Genomic DNA, 27,756 nt, shown 5'->3' on the forward strand with positions numbered 1-27,756 from the left:
TGCAAACTCTACAACCCTCCGTCTGGGGTCTGCATAACTCTTCTGCCTACTGAAAGCTATTTTCAATCATTCTCTGATTAAAGGAACTGTAACGGCCCGGCCCACTAGTGATATTGTCCGCTCTGAGCTAAAGCCCTCACGGTTTTAAAACGCGTCAATAGGGGGGTTAGGAACCTCCATCTTATAAACCTAGCATCTCTCCCGTGTTTTGTCGATGTGGGATTTGCCTAGGGTGTTACAATCCACCCCCCTTATGGGACTCAGCGTCCTCGCTGAGGTTTGCCCCACCATCGTTCAAGGTTGCACGCGGAGCGGCTCTGATACCACAAATATAACGGCCCAACCCACTAGTGATATTGTCCGCTCTAGGCCGAAGCCCTCACGGTTTTAAAACGCGTCAATAGGGGGGTTAGGAACCTCCATCTTATAAACTCAGCATCTCTCCCGTGTTTTGTCGATGTGGGATTTGCCTAGGGTGTTACAGGAACTATCTCTGAAGTGTACTGTACTAGGTCTACATCATGCACTTTCGCTTCTCTCATTTCTGTTCAACACAGAGGAGACCTACACTTTCTTCCATATAGTGCCTCATAGGGTGCATTCCCTATGCTGGAATGATAACTGTTGTTGTAGGCAAATTCTACCAAAGGTAGCTGATCATCCCATTGACCTCCAAAATCCAAAACACTCATGCGAAGCATGTCTTCCAGTGTTTGGATTGTCCTTTCGGACTGTCCGTCTGTCTGAGGGTGGAAAGCTGTACTAAAATTCAATTGTGTGCCAAGTGCCTCCTACAACTTCCTCCAAAACTGAGAAGTGAACTGGGGCCCTCTCTCAGATATTATGGAAGCAGGAACTCCATGTAATCTGACAATTTCTCGAATATAAAGCTGGGCGTACTGTGCAACAGAATATGTAATTTTCACAGGTAAGAAATGAGCTGATTTAGTTAGACGGTCTATAATTACCCATATCAAATCATATCCCCGCGTGGTACGAGGTAACCCAATCACAAAATCCATAGTAATCATTTCCCACTTCCATTCTGGGATAGGAAGCTCTTGCAGCTTCCATGACGGCCTCTGATGTTCAAATTTCACCTTCTGACAAGTCAAGCACTTGGACACAAAGTCTGCTATGTCTCTCTTCATGCCATTCCACCAATAGCCATCTTTCACATCATGGTACATCTTAGTGGAGCCTGGGTGGACATTGTATAGTGTATAGTGTGCCTCTCGCATGATTTCATTTCTGAGATTGTCCACATTGGGCACACATATCCTGAAACCTTGCATAAGAGCACTATCATTGGCAAATCCAAACTCACCACCTTCACCCTGTTGTACTCTTTCTATGATATTCATTAATTGTTGGTCTCTGTTGTAACAGCCCGATCCTTCTCCAGTTAGTATTGTCCGCTTTGGCCCATGGGCCTCACGGATTTGTCCCTTGGGAGGTTTCATTCCCAAAAGCGCGCTGACCAGGTGAGGAAGGCTCCCACATATATGGCCCAAATCTTTTCTTCCCGTTTCCGATGTGGGACACGAAGTTTCCACCCGGTCGTGGCTGGTTGAACAAGCACGTCCCAACCCCATCCCCGGGTCGTGACAAGCCCACGACTTCCGCTGCGTCCTCGCACCACACATCGTACTAGAGGAGTCGGCTCGATACCAAATTGTAACCCGATCCTTCTCCGATTAGTATTGTCCGCTTTGGCCCATGGGCCTCACGGATTTGTCCCTTGGGAGGTTTCATTCCCAAAGCGCTCGACTGGTGAGGAAGGCTCCCACATATATGGCCCAAATCTTTTCTTCCCGTTTCCGGTGTGGGACACGAAGTTTCCACCCCAGTGCGTAGCTGGTTGAACAAGCACGTCCCAACCCCATCCCTGGGTCGTGACTCGCAAGTTTGGTTTCACTGAAAAATGGGCCAATAATACCCCCTCATCTGAAAGATCTAAGATCAGACCTTGATCCATCAACTCATGTACTTCCTGAATCAACGGTCTCTTCTCTTCTGATATGTGAGCCAAGTTGCCAGAAGATTTTCTGCTCAAAGCATCTGCTACTACATTAGCCTTCCCAGGGTGGTATTGGATGGTACAGTCATAGTCCTTCAGAAGCTCCATCCATCTCCTCTGTCTCAAATTTAAATCTCTCTATTGGAAGATATACTTCAAACTCTTGTGGTCGGTATATATCTCACACACTTCACCATACCGGTAGTATCTCCAGATTTTTAGTGCAAAGATTACAGCCACCATTTCCAAATTATGGGTGGGGTAGTTCTGCTCATGCCTCTTTAGCTGCCTTCAAGCATAAGCCACTACCTTTCCATTCTGCATCAAAGCACATCCTAAGCCAACTCTGGAGGCATCACAGTACACGGTATACCCTTCACCACTCATCGGTAATGTTAATACAAGAGCGGTGGTTAGACACTCCTTAAGCTTCTAGAAACTCTCTTCACAATCATCTGTCCAAATGAATGGAACATTCTTTCGAATTAACTTAGTTAGGGGAGCTACTTTCTTGGAAAAATCCTACACAAAACGCCTATAGTAGCCAGCTAGGCCCAAAAAAATTTGCACCTCAGTGATTGTTGTAGGCTTAAGCCAATTAGTTACAGCCTCAATTTTCTTGGGATCCACTTGAATGCCTTCACTAGAAACCACATGTCCCAAGAATAAGATGCTTTCTAGCCAAAATTCACATTTTGAAAATTTGGCATATAGCTGGTGCTCCCTTAAAGTCTGCAACACCATCCTCAAGTGCCACATGTATTCTTCCTCATTCTGAGAGTATACCAAAATGTCATCTATGAATACGATGACAAAACGGTCCAAAAATGGCCTGAACACCTTGTTCATCAAGTCCATGAAGGCTGCTGGTGCATTAGTGAGTCCAAAAGATATCACCAAGAACTCATAATGACCATATCTTGCCCTGAATGCTGTTTTGGATACATCCTCATTCCTGATTCTCAACTGATGGTAGCCTGATCGTAGGTCTATCTTGGAAAAGAATCTAGCCCCTTGGAGCTGATCAAACAGATTATCGATCCAAGGAAGTGGATACTTATTCTTCAGTCACCTTGTTTAACTGTTTATAATCAATATACAACCTCATGGACCCATCTTTCTTTCTCACAAATAGAACAGGAGCACCCCAAGGTGAAGTGCTCGGACGTATGAAACCCTTATCCAAAAGCTCCTGTAGTTGCTCCTTTAGCTCTTTCAATTCTGCTGGTGCCATCCTATAAGGCGGTATTGATATGGGATTTGTACCCGGTACAACATCAATGCAGAACTCTATTTCTCTTTCTGGTGGCAACCCTTGAAGCTCCTCAGGGAAGACATCCATGAATTCTCTAACAACAGGAATATTTTCCATGTTGACACCTTATATAGATGTATCTCTCACTAATGCTAAATACCTTTGACATCCATGCCTCAACATTTTTCTAGCACTAATTGCTGACACCAAATTATATGGAGCCACGCTCCTATCACCATCAAAGCTAAACTCTTCCACACCAGGTATGTTGAAATACACCTTTTTGTTCCTGCAGTCTAATGTGGCATAATGAGTTGCCAACCAATCTATTCCCAAAATTACATCGAAATCCATTACTGGTAGAGGAACCAAGTCCGTTGGGAGGATCTTTCCATCCACTACTACTAGGCTACCCGGAAAAACTATATCTACATCTATGTTGTCACTAAGCGGGGTAGCTACAGACAAAGGGCATTCTAAAGTTGTAGGGTTTCTACCCAATCTCATGGTAAACACTGGGGAGATAAATAAGTGTGTAGCACCCAAATATATCAAAACACGAGTCTCATAGGAACAGACTAGAAGAATACCTACCACAACTGCATTGGAAGCTTGAGCATCCTGGTGGGTCAAGATCAAAACCCGATCTTGACCCCTACCCTGGGTTGCAGAACCCTGATATTGACTTCTACCTCCTGATCTGCCTCCAAATCCATGTCCTCCTTATCCTCGGCCCTGTTGGCCACTGAACTGACTGCCTGCCATGCTAGACGCACCAGGATAAAACTGACGAGGAACATTTGTAACAGAACCTTGTGACCCCATCTGTGGCTCGCTAAACACGGGGCATTCCCTAGCAAAGTGACCTTGTTGGCCACACCTGAAACATACTCCTGAACCCATCATACAAGGTCCTGAATGTCCTCTTCCACACTATGCGCAGGGTGCCAAGGAGGATCCTGAACCAGACCCAGAACTGCTGTATCCCGAACTGTGACCACTGCTAGATCCGTACCCTGGTCTGAATCCTCGAGATTTGTGTCTAAAACCACTCTTCTTATTCCTACTTCTTCCTCTGTAATTACTTTGGCCTCCGCTATCTATAATACCCATGTGGGAAACACTTGAAGAACCCTCTGCTCTATTTTTCTTTGCTCTTCCATTGTCATTTCCTGTGTAATTAATCTCAATCTGTCGGGCTCGATCAACTACCATATCAAAAGACTGATCCGACATCATGGCCATGTTTGCATATCTCCTATCCAGCCCCTTTAGGAACCTTTTCACCTTCATACTTTATGTAGCCACTATTGTAGGGGCATATCTGCTAAGTTCCAGAAATTATGTAGCATATTCATCTACAGACCTACCATTCTGCCTTAAGGCCTCAAAAGCCTAATGCTTTTGATCTCTAAAGCTTTCTAGCACAAACCTGTTGATAAACAGTTCCACAAACTGGGTCCATGAAAAACCTTCCATCCGAGGTAATATGTAGTCATTCATCCATTGTTTAGGCATAGGCCCCATGACATGCTGTACACACTCTATAAGTCTCCTATTAGTCAACTGCAACTCCGTCCCTGCCTGTCTGCAGGAATCCAAAAATCGATAAGCATCATCTGACACATCATAAGTATCCGGCACCAACTTCTTGAAATTAATTATTTGTTTATAAGGTTCCCCTCTTGGTGCTGTGGATTACTGCTGTTGGGGAGGGTGGACCATATACTATGCCATCATATCGATAGTTCTCTGTAAACCAGTTAGAGTAGCTGCCATTGGGTCCATGGGACCCTGTTCCATAAAAGACTGATCCTGAACTGGTGGCAGGTGCTCTTCTACTTGAGCAGCTCTAGGCCTCCTACCCCGCCTCCTCGGGGCAGGCGCCTCATCCTGTGTCGGCATCTCATCAGGCACATCTAGTTCTGGTGTTGTGGCAGCTCTCATGCTTCTACGCATTTTTCTGAAATTCAGTAGCATTAGCCCACAAAATTTCAAAACTGCATGTTATACAGCTCTATAGACTCATATTTACACACAATATATAAAGCAGAAACTAGAAGCAAATATGACAATGCAAGACGAATGTGGACTCTATTTTCCGCATGTGACTCCTATTAGACTCTTCCCAATACTTTAGACAAATATATCCCTATGACTTTGGAGCCTAAGCTCTGATACCACATTTGTCACGACCCACCCTGTAGGCCGAACCGGCACTAGGGCCTGGGCCAGCCTAAAGCCCCCAAGGCTAGTAGTAAGCCTAACTATTCCTCAACCCAACTCTAAGGCTCATTTGGGCTCAATTTTAAAAATTCAACTGGACAGAGTCCGATCATAAAATAGACCATTTAACGGGAAGTTTTTGACTCGCCCGACCTATAAACACCATATATAATAAACTGGGGAGCTCAGCTTACCCTCCACATAATCAAATGTCATAAAAACAAATGGGAGCTCGGCTCCCTCATCCAATCCAACCATACATGCATTTAATAAGTTTACAGGTTCAACGTGACAATTATATTACAGACCCAATTAAATAAATATTTCTAACACATGCGAAAATTTTAGGAGTTAACAGAATCATACAAACATTAATAGACGACCTGCGAAAAAGAAAAGCAGGTTAACCATAATAATAATCCTCCTGTAGCCTGGGAAAATAAATGAACAAGAGTGAGCGTTCGACTCAGAGAGTAAAATATCAATTTTAACCATAATCTCTATAGCTATCTAAAGCTAATGCACCTTATAAAGTGAAATGCAACACCGTCATAAATTTCATACAAATCACATTAAAAAGGCAATTTGGAGCACTCACACACCCGAGAGTGTCAAACAATACATATATAGGAGTTAATCCCCTATACAGCCCTCTTAATCCAACCTCTGCCAGCGAAGATCTCAAGCCGGACTTTCACTTAATAAACCAAATACGGGGTCTCAGTGAAGAACTCAAGCCGTGTCTACCCCGAAGGACCGAGTTCCAGCGAAGATCTCAAGCCTTGTCTACCCGTCCTATCCATATCCAACACCATATCACACGCACGCCAAAGCACGCACACTGCTCTAAATTACCATAAACAATATCTGTGGCACTTTAACAGTTGTGAATGCAACATAAAACGTGCCTAGAGTTTAACTACATAGATATATACATAAAAGTGATGCATGGGCATACTTGAACATATAATAATAACGAAATTACAATTAAAATTAATATTTTACTCATAGACTCAACCGAAGTCACTGTGGCAGCTGGACAGAGGAAAAAGGTTGTCCCGGCTCACTTGACAAGTTTATTATAATTATTTAATAAATTTGACTCAATACAAACTAAGAAAAGACCAAAGATGTCATAAGTCGTGTCGAAAATCCAGCAGAGTCTCCCCTATACCTATGACCTACCCAACCAGCAAAAGGGCTTAAAACGTACTTCTATATCCACAAACCATACATCCATATCTCAATCACATCACACAGCCCCTCCTGGGCCCATCCAAACAGTCATGAATCACAAAATGTAAAATTACAGTTTAGTCCTTATAATTGACCCTTTTTGCAAAAACTACCCAAATAAACTCTAAAAATTCTAAAACTTTTCCCTGTAGTCCTTAGCAATATTACTAAACTAATGCAAAAGAATCATAATTTTCTGAGCTATCACGAATATTTTATGGATTTTTAATCCAATTCAAGCACTAGAAAATTACGAAAAAGTAAGGTTCGGGTTTACCTATACTGATTCTGATCTCGAGAACACGCTCGGGACTTTTGAAAATGGTGGGGTAGCCAAAATCTCGATCCAATTTCAAGGCTTTTTTGGTAGCCTCTCTGCCTAGCCGGAAATTTACAGATCCGGGCAACCGTCGAATTTCTATGAATTGAAGGTACCTATGCGAAGCCCACAATACGGGGGTTAGTATATAATTTTTACAAAATTTTCTAAGCTCATTTAGTGCTCAGAAAAATACTACGAAATTTCGTGGGACTCACTAAAAAACAGTGTCAAAAAATTTTGAAATTTATATTGCCGTGAAGCTCTCGATGAGTGGAGAGCTCTGGTACTCTCGGTTTTCTCATGGGGTTCACGGTTTGCGAGAAATGTAGCAAAAAAATCGAAATGGGCTAAGACTTTTCGGACAAAAATTAGGCAAATCGTTTAATGAATTTTAATGTTCTTGGTATTTATGGAAAACTCTCGAGGTGTAGATGAGGATTGACACAAGACCCGACCCAAACGGTGGCCGGATCGGCCGAATTTTGGCCGAGAAGTTGCAACAATGCGCGCGAGCAGGGGGAGCTTCGCCTATCATTTTTGGCTGCCTGGAGTGTCGATCGCCGGAAGGGAAGGGCTGGGGCAGCGCGGTGGCGAGGTGGGGAGGCTAGGGTGGCGGCGGCGTGACGTGGAGAGGAGGGAGGAGAGAGAAAATGGGAGAGAGAGGAAGAGGAACAGGAACATGCGAGGAAGAAAGAAAAAGAAGAGGAAGGTCGGCCCGATTCCATCGGTCCGATCCGGTCCAGTTCGATTCGGCCAGTCCGATTGAGGATACAAAATTTTAAATTTTTACTCTATATTGGGACAAAAAATGAGGCCCAAAAATTTCACAAAAATTCTAGAAAACCCAGAAAAATTCTTAGAGTCTAAATATATTTTTAGTTTTGCCACGTGGTCTTTAAATTAATTTTTAAAAATTATCAAAGTTTTAAATTTTCGAAAAATCGAACCCGATTTCTAAAATTCGAAAAATTTCAAAAAATTTTCTAAAATTTAAATAAAATAAAATATTAATATTTACTCACAAAATAATAAATTTAAAAAATTGGGGTGTTACATATTTAACTTATGTGACTACTTTTATAGTATAATCTTAAATTATTTTATTAATTTTGATATATATAATTCTTAAATTTTTACAATTAAATGAAATAATTAAAAATTTAAAAATCATTAAATAAGAAATTTATAAAATTATTAAAATTTTCTAATATTTTTAATTAGTTAGTTATGAAAATTGTGTAATAACGATAATAATAAAAATATTTAAAAGAAAATTAAAAAAAATTAAATAAAAAACATAATTAAATACTATAATTATAAAATATTATAATTCTATATGGTAAGTGCACATGATTATATATATATATATATAACTCTCTCGTGTTTAGATCTCAACTCCCTCTTCCTCCTATTCTTTTTCTTTGATTATTCTTTTGCGATTATTCTTCTCCTGCTATAGCCTTCTCCCTATATGTGAACAAATTTCAGTTTAAGTAAAAAATTGACCAAATTGATTCAATCTAAAAGTTTGATTTGATTTTCTTGATATTTTGATTTCGTTAAGTTTTTATTTTAAAAAATTTGATTTGTTTAAGTTTTTATTTTAAATAATTTGGTTTTTTTTAGAAATATAGGAGAATCAAATTAAATAGTTTATTTTTTTTAATTAATTATTGTTAAATCTTAAACTAGAATTATAAATAGGAAATAAAATTGAAATTTGGTCTAAAATAAATCTAAACAAGTCCAAGATGAAGTCCAAATCAATAAGTCGAATTGAATTGAACTAAACTAATCAAATCAAACTCAACTCAATTAAACTAAGCCTTTATACTAAAAATTTGGGGTCGGCAAACCAATCAAATCTATTTGATTAATTTTCTCTCCATTAGATGCAGCAGGAAACATTGGTTTAGCATTGGGTGAAAATCCATACTTCCTACTAATCAATAAATGCAAGCACTAAGCATATTCACCAGATTGACTTCATTTGGGTCTTGCTTCATCCTACCGTGCCATAGAACAGCCTCCGGCCAACATTTAGCAAAAATATGGTTGACCGCATTCCAAGCAAAAGTGTTCTTCTCTTTCATGCTTCTTAACAAATTGAAACCTTCATCAGTTCTCCCGCATTTCATACACATATAAATCAAAGAAGTCCCTAAAATCACATCCGACTCCCACCTATTCCTCCTTACAAGATAATGTATCCAAATACCCATTTCAATGGCCCCAAACTACCCAACATATTCACCATGGTAACATGATTAGGCAATACACCCGCATATTGCATTTGCTCAACAGCAATCAACGCATCATCATAGTTCCCAGCATTACCATGCCCCATAATCAAAACAGTCCAGAGACAACTCTTTATCAGGTATTTCATCAAACAGTTGCCGACACAGCCGCATATGGCCACATGACGTGTAGACATATAGCAGGGAGTTCTGGACATAAAATATTAGATAAACAAACTTTATAACATGGGTGTGCACGCATTGGCTTTGCTTGAAATCTTTAAAGTCAGACAAGGACTTGAGAAGGGAAGGAAATGTGTGGTTATTAGGAAGAATGGAGTTGTTATGCATGTGGGAATATATCGAAAATGGAATATAAGGAGCTTGAGAGTGGGAGAAATATGGAATATAAGAAGCTTGAGAGTGGGAGAAGGCTCTTATAAGAGTGTTACGAGTGAAAACACGGGACATAGGGAGGTGCGAAGAAGAGAAGGAGAGACGAGTGCAAGAGGGATAGATTCTGGCAGGCAGTGATTAAATGTTGGGTAATGGTGGTGTTAAGAGCGGAGTTTATGGAAATTGAGTTGGGCTTGGATTTTGAGGACGTGAATCTGAGAAATACACTTCTGTAGAAGTTGAATCAGTCTGTCTACCGCAATGCTGAGCTGAGGATTAGGTAAAGAATTTGATTTCATAGAACGGCTGCAACAGACAGATAGCAAAACCTTCTCGCAGCAAAAGACTCATCCAGGAGAATCGAACCCGCGCCAGCATCGGGGGAGGGAATCATGATACCACTGCACTAAATGCACAACAAATGCAAATTGTCGTCAAAAAGTTTGATAAAGATCACAAGAAAATATTCCACTACCCCATTCAAGAAAATTAACTGAGAAACCATAACTGCAAACGTTAGTGGATAAATTTTAATAATCATTTCTAAACTTATATAATTATTATATTATAATTTTTTAATTTTAAAATATAATATAAATTATTTTAAATTTTTAAATTATTAATTTTTTAATTAAAAATTAATATAAATAACTCGTGTATGACACTTAATTAATATTTTTCTCTCATTTTAAATATAAAATATAAAATTATTTTCTTTACGTATGAAAAATTATTTTATTTATGAAGAGAAAAATGATTCAATTTACATACGATTTAAAAGAGAAAAAAAAATATTGATTAAAATTTAAAAAAGTTTTATAATATAAAATTTAAAAATTAATAAAATTTTATATTATATTTTTTAATTAAATGATTGTAATATTATATCTTATGTAAGCTAGGCATTTGTCAAAATTTATCCGGGGATGAGTCGATGAGATGAAAAGGCGTACTTGATACATGGTTGGTTAAATACTTAAGTTACAAAAGGATATTTATACTGCAAAGTGAAGCTGAGAAAGAGAGAGTGAGAATGAGGATTGTAGGATTGACGGGCGGAATTGCGTCGGGGAAGAGTACGGTCTCCAATCTTTTTAAGTCCATCGGGATTCCTGTCGTTGACGCCGATCTTGTTGCTCGTGTATGCCTTCTTTTCTTCTGCTCTTCTTTATTTACTTTCTCCATGTTTTTAGCCTGTATAATCTGATATAATTCCTTGTTTTCTAGTTGGATTTTTCTAATTCTGTCCATTCCGGACAACTTTGATTGAGAATTCGCAGAGCTAACTACGATTATGTAATTTGGGCATTTTTCAGTTTACTGCTTTCATTTTTTTTTTTAAGTTTAATTTTGGGTTAGCCATGGCTGTATCATTATTATTATTTCTCAACGAGCTAAATTTGGATTTGAGTCCCGGATGCCATGCTCATCCTTCTAGTAAACGCTGAGCGATCATCAAAGGTTTCTGTGGAGGTGACCAAGATTACTACCAAACAATTATAACATCTAGTGACTGCAATCATTGATTGCTATAACATGACGCTATGGGATTGTTAGATAAAACTAGAATTATCAGCTATTAATGCTAAAAAGGGCTGAATTATTTTTTCATAGTCATATTGCAAATGTGAACTGTGAAGTACACTAATGTCAAATGGAAGTAGTGAAGCATTATCAATTTTAAGTTATATGTGTATATCTTGATCAGAGTGTTTTTGTTGGTGATATTATCGGTGGTGGGTGGTGCTAATGGTAATGAAGGTAATGCTCGCTGTAGTGCCAGTGATGGTGATAAGGCTGATGGTGTGTCTGAAGTAATTGCAACGAAGATAGCTAGAACATTGGTGATAGATGTATTAGGTTACTGGAAATCCCTAACTTAAAGGCGGTGTTTGATGTGCTTATGTTTTCTTCATCTCTTGACACTTAAATAACATTCACATGCATAGTTGAAAAAGTCGTCGGTTACAAATCGTGTCATGGGATGGTTGTACAAGGGGACTTGGACTTATTCTTTTGTCAACTTATAGTGATACTCAATACAAGCTCACAAGCGAGCTAGCAACCTACAAACTCAATAAGGAAGCTTGCAACCTGTTTTTCAAAGAAAAGAAAGAACTGAAATTTTTTTTCCTCCCTTATTTTTACTCAATTCCATGCATAAATACACAAATTATGGATCCTTAATTGGAAAATACAACTGATTAAGGAATTGCATATTTTGCTCTTATAATTCCAAAATTTAAATAAAAAAAATATAGGAATAAATTATTGCCTAATGCCTGCAATGAAGATAAAAAGTAATGATTGCATTTCCTTTAATTTTGCTAGCCATGCTATGTGAGAGAAGGTAACTTGCTTCTAAAAGGTCATCCTCAATTCAGTTGGCTGACCAGATTACATTTTACCAACCTAAAGGTCTCCCATAATTGAGGTGGACAACCAGATTGTGTTCTTCTCACCTTGCAGTTGCCCGCCTTCAACCCGGTTGCCTTGAATGGGGGTTATCCACCTTCAGTCAACCGGTCCTCACTTTTTGCCCAGCCTGTTGTATGTTTGCTTGTTGCTAGGCCTATATGATCACCTTCTTTCTTGAAAACAAGCTTGTCCCCATGTGTAGAAGTCAGGAAAATATGTGATGTTGTGTTGTTTATTTTCCCAGGAAGCTTCATCAAGTGACTTACCACTTGGCTCTTCTAATTCCATGTCTGAATAGGATTCTCTCTTTTCTTCCCCATTTGCTTCAACACAAAAAGTTGTTTGCATTGTACCCTTGTGTGAAAAACTCATCACAATGATAACAAATGCTCTTTTTACACCTCTCTTCTATTTCCTTTGGTGTACGTATCTTTGTGGGTCTTACGGGTTCATGAACCATATTCTTAAAATAATAATAATAATAATAATAAATTGCTCGTTGATATTAAGTTTTCTAGCTGCATGATCACTTTTGATTGGTGGCCTTCATATTCATTTTTGTAACTTTTCCTTTTCTGCTTTGTTAGACAAGCTAAACTAATGGTGTCCTCAAAATCGGCTGGTCGTTGGATCTTGAGTCTCGATATGATTGAATTTTTAGTCCAACTATGAAGGTTGGAGTTTTTGAATTTGTGTTAGCTCTTGACCTGGCAACAAGCTACTCAAAAAGTTCCTCATAATCGTCAACAGAATTGATCTGTTGAAAATTAATGAGCTCTTCCAATTGGTATTTCCTGACCATTCCGAACCTTCAATTACAGTGGTCTTTCAATTGATTCCAAGTCACTAGTGGTTGGTCCTTTTCTAGGCACAATAACTATTTTTGTGCCTTCCTTTCAAGATGAAAGGATTTGCTGTCTGCAATCTTTTGGTGTCAGTAGAAATGTTTGCAGCAATTCAACCACCCCAATAAATCTTCAGTTCTACTGAATTTAGGGAAGTTAAACTTTGCATATTGAGGTACATAATTTCTCCCTTTGCTACTGTTTCTCAAGTTCATATTCAGGAGCCTCCCAGCTTGCTTCCCCCTGTATTTGTATGTGGCTGGATTCTGCACTTCGATCCTCTGATAGAGTGGAGGTTAATTCTTGTGAGAGCGTCTCCAAACAGATGGATAATTCCTTGTTTTGTGCTGCCCAAAGAGGATGTTCCTGCTCCCTTTCCATGCGATCTCATTGTCTGTGCCCTTGGTATTGTTTCATGAAGGTTTCAAGTTGTTGCATCATTGGATTGTTGTTATTGCAGTCTTCCATGACATAGGCTCCTGTACCAAGTTGATAAGGCCCCGAATTACAGATTATGTCACAGGACGGTTCCTTTGTTCTTTTCTTGACCTATGGTGATACTCGATACAAGCTCACAAGGGAGCTTTGTCACACCTTACCCCTCTGTAAGGTATAACATGATCCCGTAAAATACCTAATGAACTACCGAACTTCACCTACCGATAACTCATTAAGTACCCTACAACGGATTTTAAAATAATTTTCTTATTTTTATAAGTGGTGAGCATTTTCTAATAGATATTAAAATCATTTATTTGAAGTTTTAAAACTAGTAAAATTTTTTGTCCCATTTTATTTTTTCTCAAATTATATAGAAATTTTGGCAGAGTGCCGTCTTTATTTTGAGAAAACAGTTCTTCAAATACCTATAAAAAGAACTTCCAATACTTTATCTCAACAACTTCATCAATTTACACAACCATCCCAACCAAATTCAACATCATTTCTCAATTTCTAAAATTCAACAATCATTAAAATACTACTAATCAATTCTATTCAAATTGAAACAAAATACTTTCATTCATATTTCATTAAAGATAAAACAATTTATATACATCATTACAAAAATTTACATTAAGAGAAATCCAAACCAAAATTTATTACAAGCTTTATACAACTGCTTATAACCAATTTTACATGTCCATACATTTACATACTTTACATACATTAAAATAAATTTTTACAATCAGGGTATAAAATATACCCGATAGAACTTCAGAGTAGTTCGCTCCTCAATCCTCAGCAGCTCTCTCTGCTGCTCCTCTAGTCTCTATATCTGCGACAGCAATAACAGCAATCGCTGAGTACTAGGGCTCAGTGGTGCACAACATACTAAAATAATTTTTATGCGGAATTTAAAATATATTTATTCAAAAATTAAACTGAACATGCGATATCAATACAAAACATGATTTACAAGATTTTAATTCAAATAATTTTATTTCAAAAGTCTCAAAACTATTTACATAAAAACATACAGTTATATCATGCCATTCGAAACAAATATCATCTCAATAGCCAAAGGCTAAGGAGAAGTCACAACACAAGGCTAGCTAGCTCAAATATATGGGAACCCATTCTTTTTCTTCTTCTACTGGCACACACCTCAACACTTTAGCCAGAGAAGGAATCAAAATTCGAAACTGATTTCCCCCACTAGTCATGCTGGTGAGGTGTTCAAATATATGGTCATGATACTGTGGTTTCAAAACTTATCTTAACAATTTACTAAACATTTATTGCCTTTTCAAACATACACAAATAAACTTTCAACAATTCAAAGCAAAAGCATAATACACATTTCATGCGCTTTGTAAATGAATTTTAAAGCATATTGATGTTGTACACAAACCTTATACAAGTCGCCTCTTGGCCTTGACTCGATGCCTTGGGTTCTTTCCCGGTATTCTTTTCCACTGAAACACACAGTTTCACAGTGTTTCAGTATCACAACTTATCATAAATCCAACAATAAATTTAAATTTAAATTTACTTTTACCTAGTTTTAATATGTTAAAATTGACGTTCTTTAAAATTTGTGTTTCGGGGTTACTATTCACTACACTATTGAAGTCAATTTGTTGACTTTCTAATGCTTAATAGGTATGGGAATTCCAATTTCACCCACATACTACATTTTGGTTACTAAATTTGTTGGTTTTGGTTGTTTACTCAAATTTTAAGTCTTTTAGGCAAATTTACAAATTTTCAGTTTTTGTGTCCTATGTTGCACTGTTCCATTGGTCATGTTGCTGTTAGAATTTGGCTAAGTTTCCTTCATAGAAATTGTTCCTTATTGTCTTAACTTTATTCTCCTTTTTGAATCACTCTAATTGGAGTTTTTGTAGCTCAAGTTATAGCTATTTGAATCATGGCTGCTGGATTGGCCTAACCTAGATTTTCTGGGCACCAAAACTGGTTCTGGCAGTTTTAGGTCACCAACTTTGGGTGGCTAAATGACTTGGTTAATGGCATAATTTGGGTTTGTGTTCTTCATGAAAGTTTTAGGTCTATATCTCAGTTTTCTACTGGTAAAATTTCAGGTAATTTAGACTTGCCTAGCCCAAGTTATGGCCTTGTTTATTTGGTCATTTTTGTACAGGGTAGCATACCTAATTCTGGATTTGGTCAATTTGTTCACTAGGTTTTAATCACTTTTTGGGCATGATTCCTAAATGAAAAATGTGTCATTTCGTGTCTAGTTTCATTCCCAATTAGCCTCACACCAATTGGGTTGGTAAATTTTCAGTTTTGGTACAGGAAAGGGACTTTGGTCATGCTGCCAGAAAACTGACCACATCCAATCCGAATTTCCATTCAATTCCAACACTTCCAACATACCACAATTGGTCACAAGTGACCATTTTTTAGCTCAAACTAGGTCAAACACACCAATTGAACCATTTCTCAAAATTTCATCTCCCAAACCCTAGGTCTAAAACCCTAATTTTCATGCAATTCAACTTTAATGCATTCCAAACACCAATCCATAGTTTATATGCAATATTCATCTTAAACAACCATTTAAATTGCTGGCTGAATTCCCACTTCCTCCCCCATCAATTATTTTCTTTTCATTTAAGTTAAAATCTAAGTTAATTAGACTAAATATAAATACTATGCTACAAATTCCAAGTTTAAATGACTAACCTCAATCTTTGATGTCCAATTCTTCAATTTTCTTCTTTTTTCTTTTTCTTTGCTTCTTCAATCTTCTTCTCAAAGCTCAAACACAAGGTTTTATGAAGTGGTTATGGGAGAAATTAGGGTTTAGTAGAGGTTTTAAAGCTTGAAACAAGCTTTAATGGAGTTTTCTTTCATGGTGAAATGAGGGAGAGGAGTCGGCTGTTTTAGGGAGGAAGATGAGAGTGACTTCTTTTTTTTTTATTATGTTATTTTTGTCTTAATTAATGGATTTTAACTTAGTCAAATTTGGTAGGAAAAATAAATTTAATTATGACATCATCATTGATGTCACCCATGATGTAATAACCTATTTCTTTTGCTTTCTTTTTTTTTCTTTTTCATTTATTTTTCTTTAGTTCTTTAATTTAATTTTTGATCCCGAATTTTTCTTTTCTTCGATTTTATTTGACAGTCAAGTCAGGAGTCAGCTCTAGGGGTCAATTGACCAAATTGCCCCTCGCCGGTTAGACCCAGTTTGTAAATAATTCAATATTTCTTCCGGATTCCTGACCTGATTATTTGACCGGCTTAACATTTCTTTTTTGTGATTTTCTCTTTTCCACTGTGTTCGCAATAGTCCTAAGGACTACGGCATCACATTTTACGGTTCGAAATTTGAGTTTAAATTGACTTCGCAGTATCACCCATTGCTGTGACTCTCGGCTCATTTAACTTATTATGTTCTGTTTTTCTTATTTATACTTAACTAATTGACAATTACCAATTATTTGTGTTCAGGGCTTATCTAGTTGTCTTAGATGTGGTTCTAATCCCATTAATTATCTGGACCGACACCGGTCACCGGAATAGTAAAATATACCAGGCTATACAATTAGGGGTGTTACAATCCTCCCCCCCCCCCCCCTAAATAAATTTCGTCTCGAAATTTTGCCTGGTATCAGTCTCTAAACAGCTGTGGTTGTAGTCTCCTCATGTCCTCCTCTCGTTCCCAAGTAGCTTCTTAGCCCGAATGATGGTTCCACAGCATTTTCACTAACGGTATCTGCTTGTTCCGTAGTTGCTTCACCTCATAAGCTAGAATCTCTATGCGTTCTTCCTCATATGTGAGGTTTGAATTCACTTTAATTTCTTCTACTAGTAGTACATGAGATGGGTCTGATCGATACTTCCTCAACATAGACACATGGAAGACGTTATGTATCTTCTCCAACTCTGGAGGTAGTGCCAATCGATATGCCAAAGGACTCACTCTTTCCAGAACCTCATATGGCTCAATGAAACGAGGACTCAGTTTTCCTTTTCTGCCGAATCTCATAATTTTCTTCCAAGGGGAAACCTTGAGGAATACTCTCTCACCCACTGCATACTCAATATCCCTTCTCTTCAGACCAATATAGGACTTCTGACGGTCTGATGCAGTCTTAAGTCGATCTCTGATCAACCTGATCTTCTCTTCAGTTTGCTGAACAATTTCGGGCCCAATCATCTTCCTTTCACTTACTTCATCCCAACACAGGGGAGTTCTACATTTTCTGCCATACAAAGCTTTATATGGAGGCATCCCAATGCTTGATTAGTAGCTGTTGTTGTAAGCAAACTCAATCAAAGGCAAGTGTATGTCCCAAATGCCCTCAAATTCAATCACACAAGCCTGTAGCATGTCATCTAAGATCTGAATTACCCTCTCAGACTGGCCATCTGTCTGTGGGTGGAATGCCGTACTGAAGTTCAATCTAGTTCCTAGGGCTCTCTGAAGACTACCTCAGAATCTAGAAGTGAACCTAGGATTTTTGTCTGATACGATGGATACTGGCACTCCATGCAGTCTTACTATCTCATCAATGTACAAATTGCCCAATCTTTCTAAACTGTAGTCCATCCGAACTGGCAGAAAATGAGCAGACTTGATTAGTCTGTCAACAATGACCCATACTGCATCATGACTCTTCTGTGTCCTCGGAAGTCCCATCACAAAATCCATTGTTATTCTCTCCCATTTCCATTCTGGTACTGGTAGTGGATGTAACAAACCAGCAGGTACTTGATGCTCTGCCTTCACTTGCTAACAAGTTAGGCATTTGGAAATAAACTCTGCCACATCTCTTTTCATATCTATCCACCAGTAATGCTCCTTAGCCCTCTATACATTTTTGTGCTACCAGGTTGCATGGCTAAAGGAGACTCATGTGCTTCCTTTAAAATGATCTTTCTCAAATCAACATCATTAGGAACACACATTCTGCCCTGGTGTAGCAGTAGACTGTCATCTCTAATTGAGAATTCTGGCTTCTTGCCCTGTCGGACTTCTTCCAACAGCTTCTGATACTTCTGATCATTCTGAGCAGCCATTCTAATCTGATCAATCAATACTGGCTGTACATGCCATGCAACTGCTGTCTGCCCCTTATCATTAATCTCTAAGCTGGCATGTAATGATCTCAACTCATGTACCATAGACAAAGGAGTAACCTGTAGACTCGCCATAGTCTTGAAACTTAAGGCGTCAACCACTACATTAGCTTTCCCTGGTTGATAGTCTATCAGACAATCATAGTCTTTTATCAACTCTAACCATCTCCTCTGTCTCAAATTCAACTCTTTCTGAGTGCTCAAATACTTCAAACTCTTATGATCTGCGTAGATGTAGCGCTTCTCCCCATACAAATAATGTCTCCAGATCTTAAGAGCGAACACAATAGCTGTAAGCTCTAAGTTATGTCTCGGATAATTCCTCTTATGCGGTTTTAGCTGGCGTGATGCATAGGCAATGACATTTCGATCTTGCATCAATACACAGCCTAACCCAGTGTGAAAAGCATCACTGTAAACTGTGTATTCTTTACCCGAAGTAGGTAAAGTCAGGACTGGAGCCTTAGTCAAACATCTCTTTAATTCATCAAAACTCTGTTGACATTTATCCGTCCACTGAAATTTCACATCTTTCCTAAGCAGCTTGGTCAATGGAGATGCCAACATGGAGAATTCTTTCACAAATCAACTGTAATATCCAGCTAAACCCAGAAAAATACGAATTTCCGTGATATTTCTGGGTGCCTTCAATTAAGGACAGTTTCTATCTTACTTGGATCTACCTTGATGCCCTCTACCGATACTACATGCCCCAAAAAGGATATTTTCTTCAGCCAAAATTCACATTTTGATAGTTTTGCATATAGCTGTTTCTCTCAAAGTTTGCAGTACAATCCGCAGATGTCTATCATGCTCTTCTGCACTCCTTGAATAAACCAATATATCATCTATGAATACCACAACAAATTGATCGAGGTATGGTCTGAAGATAGTGTTCATCAGATCCATAAAAGCAGCCGGAGCATTAGTTAACCCGAATGGTATGACCAAGAACTCATAATAGCCATAACGGGTTCTAAAGGCAGTTTTAAGAATACTCTGCTCTTGTACTTTCAGCTGATAATAACTTAATCTCAGGTTAATTTTGGAGAACACAGCTGCACCCCTCAACTGATCAAACAAATCATCAATGCGGGGCAATGGATATCTATTCTTTATTGTCACCTTATTTAACTGGCGATAGTTAATGCATAACCGGAGAGTGCCATCTTTCTTCTTTACAAACAACACTGGCGCTCCCCAAGGTGACACACTAGGGCGGATAAAGGGTCAAGCAGCTCTTGCAACTGCACTTTCAATTCTTTTAGTTCTGCTGGTGCCATTCTATATGGTGTTATGGAGATTGGGTCCACACCAGGCATAACATCAATCTCAAACTGCACTTCTCTTTATGGAGGTAATCCTGGCGATTCATCAGGAAACACATCCGAAAAGTCACATACTGTAGGGATGTCCCTCAGTGCTGGGCTCTCCACTTTGGTGTCTATCACATGTGCCAAGTATGCTTCACACCCCTTTCTGATTATCCTTCTGGCTAGTGCAGCTGAAATGATGTTTGATGACAATAAATGTCACTCCCCATGTATTACCACATCACGGTACAGAGGGAGACCAAAAGTGACTATTTTCAGTCTACAGTCAATCATGGCGTGATGCCTGGCTAACCAATCCATACCCAAGATGATATCATAATCTCTGAAGGGCATTTCAATCAAATCTGACAAAAAAACATGTCCTTGGATCACCAAAGGACAGTCTCTATAGATTCTGTTGACACGAACCTTTTGTCCTAACGGACTAGTTACTAGCACTTCAAAACTCATTTTGACACACGAAACAGCAAGTGAACTGACTATGCTATTACTAACATATGAGTGGGTTGAACCTGGATCAAATAACACAAATACTTATTGATCAGAGATAGAGAATTTACCAGCCACAATGTCAGAAGTCTCAGCCTTTTCTCGCTGTCTCATCGTATAAATCCTGGCTGAAGCACTTCCTTGTGTTGACTGACCAACAGTACTCTGACTGCCAGAAGCATGGCCTCTACCTCTGCCTCTTCCTCTGCCAACTGGTTGTGAACCTCTGGGAGCAGGACTTTGAATAAATCTTTCTGCAGCAGTAGGAGCTGGACCGAATCTAGGAGCACTAGTGCAGTCTTTAGCAATATGACCCTTGCCTCCACAGTTAAAACAGCCTCCTGTTGCCCAATAGCATTCTCCCCCATGAATCTTACCACAAGTCTCACAGGAGCGGGGAGGTTGTGAACCCCTGCTCGATTGTTGACCAGACCTAGGGGGTCTCTGTCTAGAAAATTTGCCTCTTCCAAACCTTCCACCTCGACCTCTGCTAGGTCCATCAAATTTCTTCTTCTTTCTAGAGGTACCACTAGGACTTTGCTCTATTGACTTTTCCCCCTTATCTTTCTCTGATTTCTCAGCTTTTTCTAATTTTCTTTTACTGGGGTCGCTTCTGATTCAATTCTTTCCAACTCAAGTGTTTGAGAAATGAATTCTGAAAAATTACTGTGCCTGAATCCCATTACTTGCATCTGTAGGCTGGGCTTCAAATTCTTCTCAAATCTCTTGCATCTTTCCTTGCTGGTAGAAAGGAGACTCCCAGTGTAGTGGCTTAGGCGGGAGAACTCCCTCTCATATTCTGCCACTATTCTATTGCCTTGCTTCAAACTCAAAAACTCTTGTAACTTTTGATCCACATATCTGGGACGTATTTCTGTTTGAACTCTCTGATGAAGTCATCCCAGGTCAGTACTGGTGGTTCAGCCAAGCTGTGGGGGGTGGTCTTTCACCAATTATATGCATCCCCTTGCAGTAGTGACATAGAGTATTCAAACTTCAGTTCATCTTGGCAGTGCAGCTTCTTGAACACTCTGTCCATTCTTTCCAGTCATTGCTCAGCCTCTAAAGGGTCTACTGTACCCTTGAATTCCGTAGCCCATATTTCAATAGCTTGTCATACTGTCTGACTGGAGCTTGAGGTTGCACCACAGTAGTCTGGGGTGGAGCTTGAGCAGGCATATCCTCAGCCATTTGTTGGAACATCGCAGCCATCTGCTATGCGAATGAGCAGGAAACTGCGGCATTTGTGGGGCTAGTGCCACTGACCCACTGACATTCTGTAGAGCTGGGGCTTCCTCTTGTACCTCAGCTTCAACAGATTGCTCAACAGAACGATCCCCTTCTTCCATATCAGTCTGGAATAGGATATCTCCTAAACAAATAACACACGGAGATTTCCCTCCGTTAGTTCATATTTATGATGTTATGCACTGTATGTAACAAATAAGGACATTGAGCAGTTGTACTTAGCAAAGAAAAGACACAAATTCATAAGTTAAAACATACTTCAAAAATTTGCTCTGATACCACTAAAACATGTCACACCTTACCCCTTTGTAAGGCATAACATGATCCCGTAAAATACCTAATGAACTACTGAACTTCATTTACCGATAACTCATTAAGTACCCTACAAGGGATTTTAAAAAAATTTTCTTATTTTCATAAGTGGTGAGCATTTTCTAATAGATATTAAAATCATTTATTCGAAGTTTTAAAACTAGTAAAAATTTTTGTCCCATTTTATTTTTCCGCAAATTACATGAAAATTTCGGCAGAGTGCCGTCTGTATTTTGAGAACACAGTTCTTCAAATACCTATAAAAAGTACTTCCAATACTTTATCTCAACAACTTCATCAATTTCCACAACCATCCCAACCAAATTCAACATCATTTCTCAATTTTCAAAATTCAACAATCATTAAAATACTATTAATCAATTTTATTCAGATTAAAACAAAATACTTTCATCATAGTTCATTAAAGATAAAACAATTTATATACATCATTACAAAAATTTACATTAAGAGAAATTCAAACCAAAATTTATTACAAGCTTTATACAACTGCTCATAACCAATTTTACATGTCCATACATTTACATACATTACATACATCAAAATAAATTTTTACAATCAGGGTATAAAATATACCTGATAGAACTTCAGAGTAGTTCGCTCCTCAATCCTCAGCAGCTCTTTCTGTTGCTCCTCTAGTCTCTATATCTGCGACAGCAATAACAGCCATCCCTGAGTACTAGGACTCAGTGGTGCACAATATACTAAAATAATCTTTATGCGGAATTTAAAACATATTTATTCAAAAATTAAACTGAACATGCGATATCAATACAAAACATGATTTACAAGATTTTAGTTCAAACAATTTTGTTTCAAAAGTCTCAAAACTATTTACATAAAAACACATAGTTATATCATGCCATTCGAAACAAATATCATCTCAATAGCTAGAGGCTAAGGAGAAGTCACAACACAAGGCTAGCTAGCTCAAATATATGGGAACCCATTCTTTTTCTTCTCCTACTGGCATACACCTCAACACTTCAGCCAGAGAAGGAATCAAAATTCGAAACTGATTTCCCCCATTAGTCATGCTAGTGAGGTGTTTAAATATATGGTCATGACACTGTGGTTTCAAAACTTATCTTAACAATTTACTAAACATTTATTGCCATTTCAAAAATACACAAATAAACTTTCAACAATTCAAAGCAAAAGCATAATACACATTTCATGCCCTTTGTAAATGAATTTTAAAGCATATTGATGTTGTGCACAAACCTTATACGAGTCGCCTCTTGGCCTTGACTCGATGCCTCGGGTTCTTTCCCGGTATTCTTTTCCACTGAAACACATAGTTTCACAGTGTTTCAGTATCACAACTTATCATAAATCCAAAACTAAATTCAAATTTACTTTTACCTAGTTTTAATATGCTAAAATTGACGTTCTTTAAAATTTGTGTTTCAAGGTTACTATTTACTACACTATTCAAGTCAATTTGTTGACTTTCTAATGCTTAATAGGTATGGGAATTCCAATTTCACCCACATACCACATTTTGATTACTAAATTTGTTGGTTTTGATTGTTTACTCAAATTTTAAGTCTTTTAGTCAAATTTGCAAATTTTCAGTTTTTGTGTCCTATGTTGCACTGTTCCATTGGTCATGTTGCTGTTAGAATTTGGCTAAATTTCCTTCATAGAAATTGTTCCTTATTGTCTTAACTTTATTCCCCTTTTTGAATCACTTCAATTGGAGTATTGTAACTCAAGTTATAGCCATTTGAATCATGGCTGCCGGATTGGCCTAACCCAGATTTTCTGGGCACCAAAACTGGTTCTGGCAGTTTTAGGTCACCAACTTTGGGTGGCTAAATGACTTGGTTAAGGGCATAATTTGGGTTTGTGTTCTTCATTAAAGTTTTAGGTCTATATCTCAGCTTTCTACTGGTAAAATTTCAGGTCATTTAGACCTGCCTAGCCCAAGTTATGGCCAAATGTTCATTTGGTCATTTTTGTACAGGGCAGCATACCTAATTCCGGATTTGGTCAATCTGCTCACTAGGTTTTAGTCACTTTTTGAGCATGATTCCTAAATGAAAAATGTGTCATTTTGTGTCTAGTTTCATTCCTAATTGGCCTCACATCAATTGGGTTGGTAAATTTTCAGTTTTGGTCTCTGAAAGGGACCTTGGTCATGACGCTAGAAAACTGACCACATTCAATCCGAATTTCCATTCAATTCCAACACTTCCAAGATACCACAATTGGTCACAAATGACTATTTTTCAATTCAAACTAGGTCAAACACACCAATTGAACCATTTCTCAAAATTTCATCTCCCAAACCCTAGGTCCAAAACCCTCACTTTCATGCAATTCAACTTTAATGCATTCCAAACACCAATCCATAGTTTATATTCAATATTCAACTTAAACAATCATTTAAATACATTAAATTCACTCATTTCCAACCTTAACCTACTGCTGGCCTAATTCCCACTTCCTCCCCCATCAATTATTTTCTTTTCATTTAAGTTAAAATCTAAGTTAATTAGACTAAACATAAACACTAGGCTACAAATTCCAAGTTTAAATGACTAACTTCAATCTTTGATGTCCAATTCTTCAATTCTCTTCTTTTTTCTTTTTCTTTGCTTCTTCAATCTTCTTCTCAAAGCTCAAACACAAGGTTTTATGAAGTGGTTATGGGAGAAATTATGGTTAGTAGAGGTTTTAAAGCTTGAAACAAGTTTTAATGGAGTTTCCTTTCATGGTGAAATGAGGTAGAGGAGCTGGCTGTTTTAGGGAGGAAGATGAGAGTGACTTCTTTTTTTTTTATGTTATTTTTGTCTTAATTAATGGATTTAAACTTAGTCAAATTTGGTAGGGAAAGTAAATTTAATTATGACATCATCATTGATGTCACCCATGATGTAATAACCTTTTTCTTTTCCTTTCTTTTTTTTTTTTTTCTTTTTCATTTATTTTTTCTTAGTTCTTTAATTTAATTCTTGATCCCGAAATTTTCTTTTCTCCGATTTTATTTGACAGTCAAGTCAGGAGTCAGTTCTAGGGGTCAATTGACCAAATTGCCCCTCGCCGGTTCGACCCGGTTTGCAAATAATTCAATATTTCTTTCGGATCCCTGACCTATTTATTTGACTGGCTTAACATTTCTTTTTTGTGATTTTCTCTTTTCCACTGTGTTCGCAATAGTCCTAAGGACCCCGGCGTTACATTTTACGGTTCGAAATTTGAGTTTAAATTAACTTCGCAGTCCTTCCCGAGAAGGTCACCCATCGTTGTGACTCTCTGCTCATTTAACTTATTATGTTCTATTTTTCTTATTTATACTTAACTAATTGACAATTACCAATTATTTGTGTTCAGGGTTTATCTAGTTGTCTTAGATGTGGTTCTAATCCCATTAATTATTCGGACTGACACCGGTCACCGGAATAGTGAAATATACTAGGCTATACAATTAGGGGTGTTACAAGCTCGCAACCTACAAGCTCAATAAGGGAGCTCACAACCTGTTTCAAAGAAAAGAAGACTGAAAATTTTTTTTCTCCCTTGTTCTTATTCAATTCCATGTATAACTACACAAGTTATTGATTCTTATGTGGAAAATTCAATTGATTCAAGAATTGTATGTTTTGCTCCTGTAATTTTGAAATTTAAATAGAAACATATGATTAAATTACTGCATAATTCCTGCAATGAAGATCAAAATTAACAATTGCATTCCTTTGATTCTGCTTGCCATGCTTGGGTGAGAGAAAAGGAACTTGCTTCTGGAATGTCATCCTCAATTAAGCTAGTTGACTGGATTGTGTTCTACCCAACTTGCAGTTGCATGCCTTCAACCTAGTCACCTTGTCTAGGGTTACCCTGCCCATCCTTTGGTAGAGCAGTCCTCCCTTTGTGCCCAGTGTGCTGCATGTAGTGGGAGGGGGAATTTGGTTATAAAAAATGTCCTGGGTTAGTTAATAGTGAGATTATATTATTCGGCTTTTTGACAAAACAATGACTCTAAATGATGTTTCTGACAAATGACATTTGTTAGCTGATATCCTGAGTTATTGATAAATGAAACCCGCTACTAATTAACATGAATTCCGTGCTGAATTTCTTGTTCTTTTGAAAGAATTTTTGGAATATCATGCGCGACAATTTTACATTATCATAATAGAATTTATCTATTGATTCATAGTCTCTCTACTAAAGTTTTCTCTACGTTTACATGTATCCTGGAACATTCCTTATGCCATGCTGGTACTGTGTACAGGATGTTCTGAAGAAAGATACTGATGGCTATAATAAGGTTGTTGCAGCATTTGGAGAGGATATCTTGCAAGCTAGTGGAGAAGTTGATAGGGCAAAACTTGGCCTAATTGTGTTCTCTGATCCTGCAAAACGTCAACTTCTTAATCGGTACTGATAGTAGTCATTGGGTGTTTGATTGACAACAAAAGTTTTTGTTTACTACCTTTGCATCATTAGGAACGCATTCCAAATTAAAGAATAAAGGAATGAATAAGTAGATTAAACTATAAAATTATATTAAAGAATAATTGCACTATGCCATCCATGTCCTATCAAACTAAGGTTATTAAATATTTAATGTAATTATCTTTTCTTAACTTTTCCATATGATTATGGCTGGCTTACGTTGTATCTTCGACCTTCAAGTGTTGTAGAAAATAAGTGATTAAATTTCTGGAGAATAGCCATTTTGTTTTGAAATTGCAACGCCGGGGTTTAAGAGAAGCATCTGAGTTTGTGTAGTTTTCATCAATCTGCCTTGTTTATTGACTGAAATAGGAACAGATCAAGTATACTTTCAGTGACATAAGTAATTTGGTGCTTGTTGGCTCTTTTTGAATGATCTGAATTAGTTTTATGAAGCATTTCACATCCAACTCCACTGATGATTCAAAAATAGCAGTTTTGTCATAGTAAATTACATTCATGATCACTAAGCAGAATCTATGTACTGAAACAATTTATTTTGAACTAATACCTGTGACTTTCTAATTGTCCAGGTCAAATATCAGGTGTATAATCTTGTCATCTGGAATACTATGCTAATAAAGCATTATGGGCTTTGTCTAGGGCAGCCAAGTTATTATTGGTAATGCATTGCAGGACATTTGTATTGAAAAACTGTCATGGATTTGTATATTCCATCACTTCTTAATTTTGCTGTTAGTGTCGTTGCAGGCTCTTGGCTCCTTATATATCCTCTGGTATCTTTTATGAAATTTTGAAACTATGGTTGAGGGGGTGTAAGGTGATTGTCCTTGATATCCCTTTGTTGTTTGAGGCCAAGATGGATAAATGGACGAAGCCCATTATTGTTGTATGGGTTGATACTGAAACACAGCTTCAGCGACTCATGGCAAGGGACAGAATCAGTGAGGAGGATGCCAGAAATAGGATAAACGCTCAGATGTCGTTGGATCTAAAGCGAATTAAAGCTGACATTGTCATTGATAACAGTGGCTCATTAGAGGAGTTGGAAGCGCAGTTTCGGAAGGTAGTATTCCAGGTTTCTAGGCCCTTGACATGGACTGAATTCTGGCTTTCAAGACAGGGAGCCTTCACAGCTCTGATTTCCATTATAATTGGAGTAGTTGCTGGCAAAAAAGTTTATGGGATATCATTATAGAAAATGTTAAACTTGTAGTGCTTGATACTTTCAAGCATATGTTATTTATTAGAAAGAAAAATTTCAGAGTATTTAAGATCAAGTTATGTGTACATCAAGCCAATACCCGTAACTTTGAATTATTCTTGGAATGTGATATTCACAAATTGATTGCCTTTTTTGTTATCTTAGAATAATGTCTAAAGGAATTAATTAATCAATTTAATTTTGTAAATCAC

At 37.8% G+C, this 27,756-nt stretch overlaps 1 protein-coding gene and 1 pseudogene across 1 annotated transcript; one reads left to right on the top strand and one right to left on the bottom strand.

Annotated features, from left to right (window-relative positions):
• Positions 1 to 8,917: 8,917 nt before the first annotated feature.
• LOC110660927 (pentatricopeptide repeat-containing protein At2g33760-like) lies at positions 8,918 to 10,044 on the bottom strand (annotated as a pseudogene).
• A 562-nt stretch (positions 10,045 to 10,606) lies between these two features.
• Positions 10,607 to 27,691, top strand: LOC110660930 (dephospho-CoA kinase). The gene is made up of 3 exons (XM_021819395.2): positions 10,607 to 10,836; positions 26,156 to 26,301; positions 27,091 to 27,691. The coding sequence occupies exons 1-3, from the start codon at positions 10,729 to 10,731 to the stop codon at positions 27,536 to 27,538; spliced, it is 702 nt and encodes a 233-aa protein (XP_021675087.2). The 5' UTR covers positions 10,607 to 10,728; the 3' UTR covers positions 27,539 to 27,691.
• Positions 27,692 to 27,756: the final 65 nt, after the last annotated feature.

Source organism: Hevea brasiliensis, chromosome 2, assembly GCF_030052815.1.
Source record: "Hevea brasiliensis isolate MT/VB/25A 57/8 chromosome 2, ASM3005281v1, whole genome shotgun sequence".
Taxonomy (NCBI): Eukaryota; Viridiplantae; Streptophyta; class Magnoliopsida; order Malpighiales; family Euphorbiaceae; genus Hevea; species Hevea brasiliensis.